Source organism: Lygodium microphyllum, chromosome 5, assembly GCF_053477565.2.
Source record: "Lygodium microphyllum isolate KBCC chromosome 5, Lygodium_microphyllum_v1.1.10, whole genome shotgun sequence".
Classification (NCBI taxonomy): Eukaryota; Viridiplantae; Streptophyta; class Polypodiopsida; order Schizaeales; family Lygodiaceae; genus Lygodium; species Lygodium microphyllum.
Genome location: NC_141139.1, coordinates 150,819,198 through 150,833,836, shown reverse-complemented (window position 1 = coordinate 150,833,836; position 14,639 = coordinate 150,819,198). Strand labels below are relative to the sequence as shown.

The 14,639-nt window shown below is 40.2% G+C and overlaps 1 protein-coding gene across 2 annotated transcripts in view; it reads right to left on the bottom strand.

Annotated features, from left to right (window-relative positions):
* The window catches only part of LOC148036537 (putative cyclic nucleotide-gated ion channel 20, chloroplastic), a 176,317-nt gene extending 162,878 nt beyond the window's left edge, over nt 1-13,439 (bottom strand). For both annotated transcript variants that reach the window (XM_087678524.1, XM_087678525.1), the window contains exons 1-2: nt 12,483-13,439; nt 11,908-12,099 (exon numbers count right to left, since the gene is read on the bottom strand). In XM_087678524.1, the coding sequence (XP_087534650.1) occupies nt 11,908-12,099; nt 12,483-12,773 (483 nt within the window). In that variant the 5' untranslated portion in view covers nt 12,774-13,439. The remainder of the gene's footprint in view (nt 1-11,907; nt 12,100-12,482) is intronic.
* Between the last annotated feature and the right edge of the window lie 1,200 nt (nt 13,440-14,639).

Here is a 14,639-nt window from a genome sequence, read left to right as displayed (position 1 = left end):
TTCTAGGTACCCTTAAGCTCTTCGCATATCATCCATCTAGATCACCATCTAAGCTTCACAATGAAAGCGCACGAGTGGACAAAGCCATCTTTATATCAGTTCATTTGAAATTAAAGTAGCTTCTGTTCTTCTCATATTTGTTGTGTATTCTCTACTCCTTGCTCAGATTTTGTCCACTGTGTTGTGTAACTTCTACATGGTATCAGAGGCCACGGGGATCTAAGGAGTAAAGAGTACGTGAGAGGCAAGGGCTTCAATAGCAAAGAGGAGAAATGTCATCTACTATATCAGGTAGCAATATTGACGCATCAAGCGGTGCTAGTGTTGTACTAGTAATTCAAACACTAAGGATATGTCCACCAACCTTCAACGAAGGCAAGTTAGATGGTACAAACTACACTTTGTGGAAGTTTAAAATCACAACTATCCTTGATTCTTATGAGCTTTTAGAGACTGTACTAGGGACTAACCCAGAACCACAACCCATTCCCAACCCATCAAATTCGAGTGCTATGATTCCTCCAAATGCAAATCTTTTACAAACTTGGAAACCAGGAAACGCAAATGCATTGTGTGCCTTAGTTACAAGCTGTTTAGACACTGTTTTGACATTGATTCAACATACAAACAAGGCATCAAAGACTTGGAACATACTAAGGAGCCAGTAGAAATGCGAAATCAAACAAGGATTCAGAACTTGGAGAATCAATTAGTAGCAAAGAAGTTTGCTAAGAAAAGATAGTTGAAGCATTCATCACTCGGATTAAAAATCTACGGGACTAGATGGCTAGCGTTGGGATACAAAAGACTAGTAAGGAGCTAGCTCAAAGGTGTCTTCGGATTTGTCCACTAAAGTTTGATGGATTGGTAACTGTCCTAAACACTCAGGTGAGACCCCAAGCTTTGACATTTGAGAAATTTTATGCACTACTAATGGAGGAGTTACGACTTAAAGCCCAAGAATGTAGCAACATTAAAGATATTGCATTCTCCACCAATGCAAAAGACAAAGGTGGTTCCTCTACCAATGGTGACAAAAAGAAGAAGGATAATAAGAAAATATTTCAAGGAGAGTGCTTCTACTACAAGAAAAAAGGATATGCAATTGTAGATTGTCGTATCAAGAAGGCAAATGAAAAGAATGGCATCATAAAGACCAAAGAAAAGGAGATAGCCAATACGGCTAAAACAGAATTGGAGTTATTTATAGCAACCACATTGAGGAAGTGTGTTCCTTGGTGCAAGAAATATCTACCACTGACTCATGGATATTAGATAGTGGCGCCTCCCATCACATAACTAATAAGAAAGGTCTATATAGTTCAATGAAGCCTTTGCAAAAATCGATCACTATGATGGTTGGGAATGATGCAAAATACCCTACTGAGGATACAAGTACTATTTCCTTTGTTACTCCAAATGGTAAACTCAAAAATCTTTCAAATGTGTTATATGTTTTGGAGATTAAGAGAAATTTGCTATTAGTTGCTTCTATAACTGATCTTGGCAATGAGGTGAGGTTCATTAAGACAAGTGCACATATCATCGACAATGCTGACAAAGTTATTGGCGAAGAAAAAAAAACAACCTGTATAAGCTAAGTACTCTTACAGCCACCACTGGTGTGGGCACAAGTAAACTTTGGCATGAAAGATTTGGTCACATTGGTATTGTAGTGTTAAAGGAGATGCATAAGCAAGATATGGTTGCTCAGCTACCTGCAGTAACTAAATGAAGAAATCATGTGAAGCTTGTATGATGGGCAAGCACCAAAGAAAGGCATTTTCACAAGAAAGCAAGAACAAAGTGAAGGTTCCTCTAGAGTTGGTGCATGTTGACTTATGCGGTAAAATACCTACACAAGCCTTGGGAGGATCTTCTTATTTTATGTTGATTATCGACAACTACAGTAGGAAGAAGTGGGTGTACTTCCTTCATGATAAGGCTCAAGCTTTTGGTAAGTTTAAAGAATGGCTAAAACTTATTGAGAATGAAACACGGAAAAGTATGAAGAAGTTTAGAACAAATGATGGTGGTGAGTTCAACTCAAAGGAGTTTAAAGAGTTTTGCAAGAGCAAAGGGATTAAACGTCGATTGATGACATCTCATACACCTCAGTAGAATGGCGTCGTTAAACAGTGAAATTGTACCATTGTAGAATGGCAAGGTGCGTGCTTAAAGGCTAACCAGTTTTTTATAAAAGCTGTAAATACTGCAGTCTACATTCTCAATTGGAGTCGCATAAAGGCTACTAAGGGAAAAACTCCTCATAAGATCTATTCTAGTAAAAAACCATATGTCTCATATTTTAAAACTTTTGGATGTGAACATTATATACATGTTCCAAAGCATAAGAGAAACAAATTAAAATGAAAAAGCACAAAATGTATCTTCTTGGGTTATAGTAATGAGCAAAAGACTTACAAATTGTATGATCAAAAGGCAAAGAAGATCATAGCAAGCCATAATGTGGTGTTAGCCACATACAGCAGAGGAAAAGAATGCAAGTTTTACTTTATCATCCAACAAAGTAGTCCACTATGAACCTATCCCAAGAGCTATCCCTATCCTCAAGCAAGAGAAAGCATCATCTTCGGATGATGAGGAAAAATTTTACCAACCTGCAATCACACCACCGGACAAGCCATTGCCGTGATGGGTGAAGCAGCTCCATAGTCACAGTAATCCTATGCCTACCACAGTTGAGGAAAAGGCTGATGGACCCAGGAGATCTCTGAAAATAGAGGAGCAAAGAAAAACTTATGCTCACATAGTCAATATGGCTTTGATGATTGAGATTATAAGAGAAGTAAAGGTGCAGACTTGAACTTGTTGATCCAGTATGGAGAGAGGCTATGCAAGCTGAGTATGACAACATAATGAAGAATGATACTTGGAAGCTAGTAGATTGGCAAGAAAAAAGGAAGATTATTGGCACCAAGTGGGTCTGGAAGGTTAAGTACAAGGCTGATGGCAGCTTAGAAAAGTACAAAGCCAGGCTTGCAATGGCCCCTCATAAAAAGTGGTTAGATTACCAAATGAATGTCAAATCAACGCTCTTGAATGGTGACCTCAAGGAGGAGGTGTACATGGCTCAACCACCAGGGTTTGAGGCCCCCCATTCTAAAAACAAAGTTTGTAAGCTGAAGAAGGCACTGTATGGTCTAAAACAAGCCCCTAAAGCATGATACCAATGGATAGATAAATTCTTTTTAGATCTGAATTTCAAAATATGTGCCTCAGATGCTAACTTGTATATTTACAAGGATGATGAAAAGTCTATAGTGATTATCCTATAAGTGGACGACCTTCTTATTACAAGTGACTATGACAATATGATCCATCAGACTCGAAAGGCTTTGCGCTCTGAGTTTGAAATGAAAAACTTAGGCTTGTTGCACTATTGTTTGGGGATTAAAGTCCTGGCAAAATCTTCATCTCTCAAAAGAAGTATGCATGGGAGATCTTAAAAACATTTGGCATGACCAAGTGCAAGGGGATAGCTATACCTATGGAGATCAATGTAAAGTTATCCATTGCGGATACATCAACACTAGCAGACATTGGGAGGGACATGAGGTTGGTTGGCAACCTCATCTACTTGTGTAACACTAGGCCAGATATCAGTTTTGTAGTTGGGGTTTTGAGCAAGTTCTCAAACAAACCTCCAAAAAGTCATTGGAAAGCTGGGATGCAGGTGCTCATATACTTGAAGGAAACTCTTGACTATGATATCACATATATTTCCGGAAGTGCTTTTATGGGGAACTTTGACTTAGATTGGGAAAGTGATAGCGATTCCAGTGCAGAGTTGAAGCGGAAGCAAATAGAGAAAGAGAGCTGAGAGCAGGCACATTAATCAAGGAGTTCAATGACTCAGAGCTAAACAGTATTTGACAGTGATAGAGTGAGAGTGAGCCGTCAGATAGATGTGTATCAGTGTGGTACACACAAAGAATAAAAGAATGTATTTATACTCAAGGTACGGTACACTTACATCCCTTAGGGTGGATTCACATGTGTGAAGTAATATATACACAAGAGAGCGCGTAAAGGGCCTTTACACCCAACAACCTCCCACTTAAAGATCCTAAGCGAACCTCTAACCAACTCCCGCAAGTTTAATGTAGTGCTCATGTTGAGTCTTTGCAAGACTTTTACTGAGAACATCTGCAGGGTTATCCTGTGATTTGATCTTAGTCAAGGTGTCTAGACCATCATTCAGAACCTGTCTGATAAAATGATACCGAACATCAATATGTTTGGTACGTGTATGAAACATGGCATTCTTAGCCAGGCATACAGTGCTCTGGCTATCACATCTAAGTACAGGTGTTTTGGTGGGAAGTCCAAAATCCTTGACCAAACGACCAAGCCAAACTGCTGCTTTTGAAACTTCAGTGGCTGAAATATATTTAGCCTCAGTGGTAGAGAGTGCTACTATTTTTTGCAATCTAGAGCACCAAGAAACCGCTCCACCCGTCAGGGTAAAGATATACCCACTAGTCGACTTGTGAGCATCCAAGTCACCTACCATGTCTGCATCATAATACCCCTACAGATCCAACGTACCCTTGCCATAGCAAATACATTTTCTTTATGTGCCCTTAAGGTACCATAAGATACATTTCACTGCTTCCTAATGTGCTTTGCCAAGATTTGACATGAAACTGCTTACAACTCCCACTACATAAGCAATGTCAGGTCTAGTAACAACCATAGCATACATGAGTGAAAAACAAGGTGAAGTATAAGGAATACCCTTCATAGTACTAGCTGCCTTACTATCTTTTGGGCAATCTGCTTTACTAAGCTTAAGATAGGGTGGAAAAGGTACACCAAGAGGCTTAACATCAGCCATAGAAAAACGATCAAGTACTTTGCTGATGTACTTTTCTTGTGAGAGAAATCAGAGTTGTTGCTCTCTATCTCGTATTATACACGTCCCAAAATATGTTCAGCTGCACCCAAATCCTTCATAGAAAAGACTGAATTCAGCTACCTTTTCAATGCATTAATCTGGCTTTTATGCTTACCAACAATAAGCATATCATCCACATAACGCACAAGTATAATAAGGCTTCCATCATTAGTATTCTTAATATATAAGCAGTGATCTACACTACTCCTTTTAAAACAATGTGAGAGTATGAAGGCATCAAACTTTTTATACCATTGTCCAGGAGCCTGTTTCAAACCATACAAGCTTCTCTTAAGCTTACATACCAAATGCTCCTTTCCATGTATAGCAAAGCCTTCGTGTTGTTTCATGCACAACTCTACTTCCAGATCACCATGTAGAAATGCAGTTCTAACATCCATCTAATCAAGTTCTAACATCCAACTGATCAAGTTCAAGATCCATAGATGCTACAATGGCAAATAACATTCGAAGAGTGGTCATTTTGACAACAGGAGAGAACACTTCCTGAAAATCAATGCCCTCCTTTTGTGTATAGCCCTTAGCCATAAGTCTGGCTTTGTATTTGGGTTTGCTATCCACACATTTGATTCTATAGACCCATTTGTTAGGAATGGCTTTTCTATCCTTGGGCAATCTAACCAAATCCCAAGTATCATTCTGATACAATGACTTCATTTCTTCCTGCATAGCTAGCTCCCAGTTTTTCTTTAACTCACATGATAAGGCCTCTTTATACATAAGAGGCTCACCTTCATCTGTGAGCAAAATGCAATCCAAAGAAGGATCAAATCTTTCTACAGGTCTTCTGACACGTGTAGACCTTCTTACCCAATGATCTGTGTTATCAGGTAATGGATCCACATCCAAGGGAATATCAATGACCTCATTGTTTAGCTGCTGAACTACATGTTCAGGTTGCTGTAATACAATTTCAGGCTGCTGTAATTCATTTTCAGCATGCTGATTTTGGTGCTCAAAGCTGATGTTCGGCATCCCCTTGTTGTCCATTTTCATCTGGCTCAATAATGATACGTTGATTGTCATAATCAGCATCAAAAGGAGCTGAATTTTCAGTGGCTGATGGCTACTCAAGTAACTGATCATGCTAAAATTTAACTTTCTTTTTATCTGAGTCATTAGATGTGATATTTTTCAACAGCTTTGACTCATTGAATTCCACATCCCGGCTGCGTAGCACCTATTTCATGCTTGGAACCCAAACTCAATAGCCCATTCTACCTTCACCTCCATAACCCATGAAGATGTCTCTATGAGATTTCATGTCAATTTTGGTTCTGTTATCAATAAGTACATGTGCATAGCATTCGCAGCCAAAGACTCTTAAGTGGTCATATGAAGCAAGTTTGCCAGACCAAGCCTTTTCAGGGATGCCACTTTCAAGTGCACGATGTGGAGATTAGTTGCAAATGTGCACCACGATTTTAAGTGCCTCTCCCCAAAACGATTGTGAGAGATTAGTTGTGGACAACTTTCACCAAATCTTCTCACATAGCGTGCGATTCATTCGCTCAGTCACACCATTTGATGATGGATTGTAAGGAGCTTGTAAGCTCTCGTTTAATCCCATTGTCATCACAAAACTTATTGAATTCTTTAGATACATACTCTCCCCCATTATCTGTTCTTATGTATTTTAAATATAAGCCTTTTTTAGTATTAAACAATGGATAAAACCTTTTAAAAGAATCCAATGCCTCACTTTTCTGCTTAAGCAGGTAGACCCATAGCTTCCTAGAATGGTCATCAATAAAAGACACAAAATAATGGAAACCACTATGAGTTTTTATTGGCATGGTGCAAACATCAAAATGGACTAAATCCAAGATATATACCTTCCTAGAGGCTCCATGAGAGTATGGACTCTTTACATGTTTACCAAGAACACAATCATCACAAAAGTCAAGCTTTGAGTTTTTCACATCAACTCTTTCAAGTGAAAAGAGTGCCTGCGAACCCTTTTGGCTTATATGTCCAAGACGCTTGTCTCATAACTCCATGTGTGACTATACTTCAACAACTACAACAAACTTTCCAGGAAGTGCCTTGCAATAAAGATAATACAGAGTCCCCTTTTTACCACCTCTAATGACTAGCATAGATCATTTTTGTATTTTCCACATACCACCACCAAAATTAGTGAAGTAACCTTTGTTGTCTAGCTGCCAAATAGAAAGCAAGCTCTTCTTGATGCCAGGAATATACCTAACATCATGAAGAATCAATTCCTTCTGCATAAGTAGCAAAACACTCCAAAGATGGAGTTACATGAAAAGAAGCACCGCTATCAACAATCCACGATTGTGACAAACCATCATGAGCTGACAACAAAGCATCTATCACATCTATTTTAGTGATATACATGTCCTCCAATGTCATAGCAAGCGGATTTGAAAATGCAACCAGCAAATCGGCATCTTTATCATCTTCTATTTCCTTAATAATAACACTAGATACCACATTTGCTTTTTCTATCTCTTTAGGGATAGAGCTGCCATTCTTGTCATTCTTTTTTCCTTTTGCATTAGCCTGCTTCTTACGTTCTTGTTCCTTTTTAAAGTACCTGCAATCGGGCTTTTTATGCCCTTTGTGACCACATTGATAACAAGTTACATCTTGCTATTTTTCCTTGCTTTTGCTGCAATTTTTGTTTTTATTTACAGCATTATACCTTTTCTCAGTTCTTCCTCTTGCATTGTAGGCTGATCCACTGTTTTTCCCACTTGCATTGTGTCTAATCTCTTCATTTAGAATAGAACCACGCACACCATCAAATGTCAAGTTGGGGTTATTGCTCAATGACACAACCAATGCTTCCCATGAATCGGGCAAGGTCATGAGCAAGAAGATAGCCCTCAATTTAGGATCAAAAGCTGGCAAACTTGCATCCTATAACTGACTTAAACTACCAGTGAAAGCATTCAAATGCTCTGAGGCAAATTTGGACTTATGAAGCTTCAAGTTAACCAACTTCCACATGAGATGTACCTGATTGACAGGAGTTGTATTCTCATAAGTAGCCTTGAGTTTCTCCCAAACTACATAGGCAGTATCAAGCCCCTTTATATCAACCAAGTTATCATCTGTGACGGCCATTTTAATGAAGTAATGGCCTTTTTATTCATTTTAGCCCAATCCTCATCTAACAAAGCAACAGGCTTATGTTCTTCTAAAGCATCTTCACAATCCTTTAGAAAGAGTATACCCTGCATACGATCTTTCCAAAGATCAAAACCATTTCGGTCAAATTTATGAATCTCAAAGAGATTCTTTGTGTCACATGTAGATGCATTGCCAGCCATCTTCAGCAATACACAACCGCAATAAAGGGCTGAATGCTTTTAGCCAATAGCAAAATTTCTGAATTGTAACAATAAGTACACACTCTTGTACTTCCAAGGTGTCCAAGAAGCAGATGTTTAGCTGCAAATGTCAGTCTCAAGTACTGATTATAGTATATGCACGAATCAAATCTCATACATTTGCATTAAGGATAACTCCCACTTCAATAATACATCACCAAAATTCCCAAATGCTATAGTTACCACTGTTTCACTACATAATGAGTATTCAGCAATACATGTACCAATAGAAGCTGCCCTTTTTCAACATTTGAAGCATCCAGTACTCAAAAGACTCCTCAGCAGTGAATCTGCTGCAAATTTCACTGTCCAGTCTCAAAACGACTCAAAAATACATCACCAATGTGAAAAGCCCCAAAATTTCTGCAGTGAATCTGCTCCAATTGCATAAATACATCTTCCCGAGCATCAAGTACAAGCTAATGTTGCAGAAATTTCACGATTTCTACAAAAGCCCCAAATTTCGGGGTCCAAGAGTGTGTAATTCCAGGAAATTGGCTCAACCAAGCAAAAATTTCACTTGCATTTGAGAATCCCCAAAATTTCTGAGGCATGTGCACTCAATGTTCGCAATTTATGGTTTAGAAGTCACTGGAATATGTATCAGACAATTTGGGAAAAGCCCCAAATTTTAAGGGGGAAATGTGCACAAATTTAGGCTCTGTGCTTGCTTACATGAACACCCGAAAGAGGAGGGAATAAATCAGATTGGAAAATTTTCTGATTTCAATTTTTTTAAAAACGGCGCATTGACCTATCCGTCGTCCATGCGGGTGCATGACATCTGTCGTCTGTGCAACTTGACATCCTATCCCCGTCACGCGTGAGCCTTCCATTGTGTCGCATGCCTCCACTCCAATCGTGTAGCAGTCGCCTCCAATCCCATCAATAGTCAATCCATCTGACATCGGAAGGCTCACGTGTGACGAGGACATGGTGCCGGGCTGCACAGACGACAGACGTCATGCACCCACATGCCTCCTCTCCTGTCACGCAACAATCGCCTCCAATCCCATCAGTCGTCAGTCTGCGTCTGACACCCGTTACACCTACACCCGACCAGTCACCTGGCCCATTACACCTGCACCATTCAACTGTTGACACTTGTCCCGTTAGCTGCACCCGACTAGTCGGTCGCCTGATACCTGCTCGTCTACTCCTCAACAACCCGACAGATCAATTGCCTGCTTGCATGAGCCATTGGCTCTGATACCAATTTGCAGAGTTGAAGCAGAAGCAAATAGAGAAAGAAAGCTGAGGGCACGCATTAATCAAGGAGTTCAATGACTCAAAGCTGAACAGTGTTTGACTATGATAGAGTAAGAGTGAGCCGTCCAATAGGTGTGTACCAGTGTGGTACACACAAAGAATAAAAGAATGTATTTATACTTAGGATACGGTACACTTATACCCATTAGGGTGGGTTCACATGTGTGAAGTAACATATACACGGGAGAGCACGTAAAGGGCCTTTACACCCAACATCCAGAAAATCAATTTCTGAATATTGTCTCTCTTTAGATTTAGGAATTTTCTCTTGGACTAATAATAAGCAACCAATTGTGGCATTGTCTTCTACCGAAGCAAAGTACAAGGTAGCCTGCTTTATTACATGTAAAGCAGTATGATTAAGAAGGATCCTATGGCATATGGAAATACAAGATGAAGATCCAACAATACTAAAATGTGACAATCAGAGTTGCATCGCCATTGCCAAAACTGCACTTTTTCATGCACGCATCAAACACATTGAGATCCAATATCACTATGTGCATGACTTGATTGAGGTCAACGGAGAAGAATGAAGCAAATATGTTTACCAAAGCTCTTACAAAGGATCTCCTTCAAATTCATCTTTAGAGACTCGGCGTTGGGCCGAGGATGTAGTTCATCTACAAGTGGACATTGAGGGGGGCTTGTTAGATATGCTCAATCCCCCACCCTCATAAGGTGCCACCAATGTTCCATGGTACTCTAAGTTTTAAGGACCCCATTACGAGGAGAAGGCATATGTGAGCACGGACATTGATTGGGTCCTTGTATGTCAGATGAGGTCTATGTGAGCGGATAGCAAAAAGGTGACCTTTGTGGATCTAGTCTTTGGGTTAGATAGAGTAGTTATGCTAGTAGCAAGTCGAGGTCCAATGCATCAAGTTGCAAGGTATGGGAGTTATCAAGGACCCCTATTTCAGGGTCCGAGGGCCACGTAAGTGGCCCCTAGCTGGGGGTTCTCAGGGGAGCTAGCACCTCCCTGACTAAGGTCTAGGGGCAACGCCCCTGGCCCATGGTGAAGGGAATATTCCTTGGCCGACTAGGGAAGGTTCATAATATGGTTAGACATGTCGACCAGACTACCTTTCTGCGCTATAAAAGGAAGACCCCTCTAAAGCCATGGTCAATCCATTCTTCATCCAATTAGAGTTCTTCCAGCTACCCTCTAGCTCTTTGCCTATCATTTGTCTAGATCGCCATCTAAGCTTCACAATAAAGACGCGCAGATGGACACAGCCATCTTTATATTAGTTCGTTTGAAATTAAAGCAGTTTCTGTTCTTCTCTTATTTGATGTGTGTTCTCTACTTCTCCTTGCTCAGATTCTATCCGTTGTGCCATGTAATTTCTACATAGACAGCCTACACATACAACACCTGATGTACCTTGCAAGCTGTTGTAGCTTTCTATAGTCTCTACTACAGTTCCTTAAATACTAGTATTAGATATTAGATTAGAATTTTTCATCATGATCAATTCCATGTTGTCGGGTATACCTTTTGATGACAAGCCCTGCTTCGAGCAAGTATGGTCTGATCAACCAATTGATTTGGAGGATTGACTTGAGGCACTAATTATAAAGGCTTGCATGCTGCCAAAAATTCATTGTGATCCAAGGTGGCAGCTACTATGGATCTTCCAGCTCCAAAGAATCCACACATACACAAAGCAATAAGAATGCAACAGAACAAATGGTTAATGGAGAGAAGAGGCTTTGAAGACTGAAGGAGCACATGTGCATGTTGTCGAGGACAGAATGGCCATGATTAGCTGGACAGGTTTAGAGGAAACATGTGCTGGTGCAGGAGACAGGGACAACCAGCAGACTACCATCCAGGAGAAGCAGGAGGCCACAAGCTGCAAAGGGAAGTAGATGGTGGAGCAGGAAAACCTAGGGATGGATCGTGACACAAACATCATCATGTTCCCACAGTACACCTCTTGTATGCACGCACACAAAAACAATATGCATGGTCAAGTCTCAAACAATGCACAAAAGCTATGTTCACATCATGCGTCTATGCACAAACAAACATCCTAAATATCACACTACACAAATTGTAACTTTTGTACTCTGCATAGTACACTCCCCACCCCCACCTGACCCCAAGGCCCACCCTCTGTACACCCCTGCAGTGTAGAAAAAGACAGCCAGTATGATGTGGAGAGCTTTAAAAATAATATCCATGCCATTTCACAGCCTGGAAACCACCACTTTCAGATTCATTTACACTTCTATAGAACAGTCTAAGAGTAGAAAAAGGCAGCCAACTTTTACACATAAATTAAACCCAAGGACCAAGTAAAGCACATTACATTTAAAGGTACATACCTGTCTTACAGAAAATAGTAGGAGGAAAAGTGGATCAATAAATATCGCAACCAAGCAAGCGACAACAAAAAACTGGTTCCATTTTTGAACAATTTTTGTGTGTGGATTCAAAACAATTGAACCCCAATGCTTTCTCCAATCTTGAATCATTGTTTGAAAATTATTTGCCCGACCACGCCATGTACTAGGAGCCTGCTTTTCAAAAAAATGAATTCTTAAACAACTGCACTAACAGCTCATGAACCTCCTCATATGTAATTTCCTCTTGTAACGGAATGGTACAACTATAATTGACAAACGGATTCCTGTTTCGTTATATGCAATCAAAGCTTACTAGGATGATCTGTCACAACCCACGCATGAGAAACTAATTAGCGCATTGAATAGTACATAAAAACAGTGAACACAAAATAAGTATCTATCCGATACATGTACAACACTGCAAATACGTGAAGCTTGACACGACTGGAAAGAGCAAGTCCGGTAAAACACTGGCTTGCAGTTTTTTGATCAACTGCTTATTCTACATTCCATTTTAGCTTGACGAGATCAGAAAGGAGTAAAGAAACACTTACCGAAGGCTGTTGATGGTAGATTGCTGCAGGGGCAGGATACTCCAAACAGAAGTCACATATGGTGCAATAAGGATCATTGCACCTTCCTAATGGCCCTGACCTTAGCAGGTTCCCATGACTTATGTTTTCCAGGGGGGCTTCCCTCGATGTGATGTCATCCTCCCTCTCCCAGGATGCTTCGTTCTCGACTGGGATTGCCACAGTAAAGTAAGGCCTTGAGTTGCGGTGGGAAAACTCCTGGGATTGAGAAGCTCGGTCGCCATTGTAGAAATTGCTGAGCTCTATTGACATGGGGAGGAGCAAGAGACCACAGCAATCATTCAAACGTCACGATTAAGCAAAAAAAGGACCCTGTGATTGTGGAGGTCCTTCACCGTTGTAGAATATAGTAAGCTCCCCAGACATTGAGAGAAACAAGGGACCACAGCGATCATTCGAAGTTCTCGATTCAGTCACGATACAGCAAAAAGAAGATCCTGCTATTGTGGAGCTCGGTCGCCATTGTAGAATTCGCTGAGCTGCACAGACATGAAGAGGAGCAAGGGACCACGGCGAGTTGTGGGATTCGCTGAGCTCCACAGATGTGGAGAGGAGCGGGGGACCACGGCGATCGTTCAAAGGTCACGATTCTGCATTAGGCAATAGGCATCCTGCAATCGTGGAGCTCCATCGCCATTGTAAAACATCGCTGACCTCCACGGACATAGAAAGGAGCAATTAGGGAAAGATCGTTGGCAAGGTTACGTTGATATAGACAGACTCGACTGTTGAGGCTTTCAGGATCTGGATGGCGTCTTCTTTTTCCTCCTGGCCTGTGCAGTTATGTCAGCGAAACCGCTGTCCGAAGAAGAAGAAGAAGAAGAAGAAGAACACGGCGACGGCGGTACTCTTGACGTCATTCACGACAGCAGGAACTTGGAAGAGGCAGAATCCGCGATCACACATTCAAACACGCGCTTTCTACAACAGTCAATCTCATATATATATATATATATATATATATATATATATTGCATTGCATTACATCTTATCTTATTTTTATTATTATATTATTTTAGCTATAAGTTTGGAAAATCTCAAACTTTCATAGGGCTTCCCGAACTTATCCCATTTTTCAAATCTTTTTTTTTTTAACAAAACCCCTTTCTTTCCTCTCTTTCTGACGTGTAATATCTCATTTTTTTTCTCTTCTTTTTTTTAATTAAAGCCTTATTTCCTCACCTCTCTTTTTAATTAAATTCCTCCCCCCTCCTCACCTCTCTATCATGTATAGGGCTTAGGTTTTCTCTTTCTTTCTCTCTTTCTCTCTCTCCCTCTCTCTCTCTCCTTTAATTAAATCAAACTTCTTTTTAAATCTTATTATTATATTATTTTAACTATAAGTTCGAAAAACCTTGAACTTTCAAAGGGCTTCCCGAACCTACCACTTTTCCAAACCTCTTTTCTTTAATCAAAACCCCCTCTCTTCTTCTCTTTCTCACCTTATTATTATGTTATTTTAATTATAGGTTCGGAAAACCTCGAACCTCGAGAGGGCTTCCCAAACCTACCCCCTTTTCCAAACCTCTTTTATTTAATCAAAACCCCTTCCCTTCCTCTCTTTCTCACGTGTAATATCTCATTTTCTTACCTCCCTTTTTAATTAAATTCCTCCCCCCTCTCTCTCATGTATAGGGCCTAGGTTCTCTCTCTCTCTCTCTCTCTTTCTCTCTCTCCCTCTCTCTCCTTTAATTATTATATTATTTTAACTATAAGTTCGGAAAACCTCGAATCTTCAGAGGGCTTCCCGAACCTACCCCATTTTTCAAACCTCTTTTCTTTAATCAAAACCCCCTTCCTTCCCCTCTTTCTCACGTGCAATATCTCATTTTCTTTTCCTCTTCCCTTTTTTTATTAAAACCTTATTTCTTCACCTCCCTTTTTAATTAAATTCCTCCCCCCTCCCCCCCTCTCTCTCATGTATAGGGCCTAGGTTTTCTCTCTCTCTCTCTCTCTCTCTCTCTCTCTCTCTCTCTCTCTCTCTCTCTCTCCCCTTTAATTAAATCAAACTTCTTTTTAAATCTTATTATTATATTATTTTAGTTATAAGTTCGAAAAACCTCGAACTTTTAAAGGGCTTCCCGAACCTACCCCCTTTTCCAAACCTCTTTTCTTTAA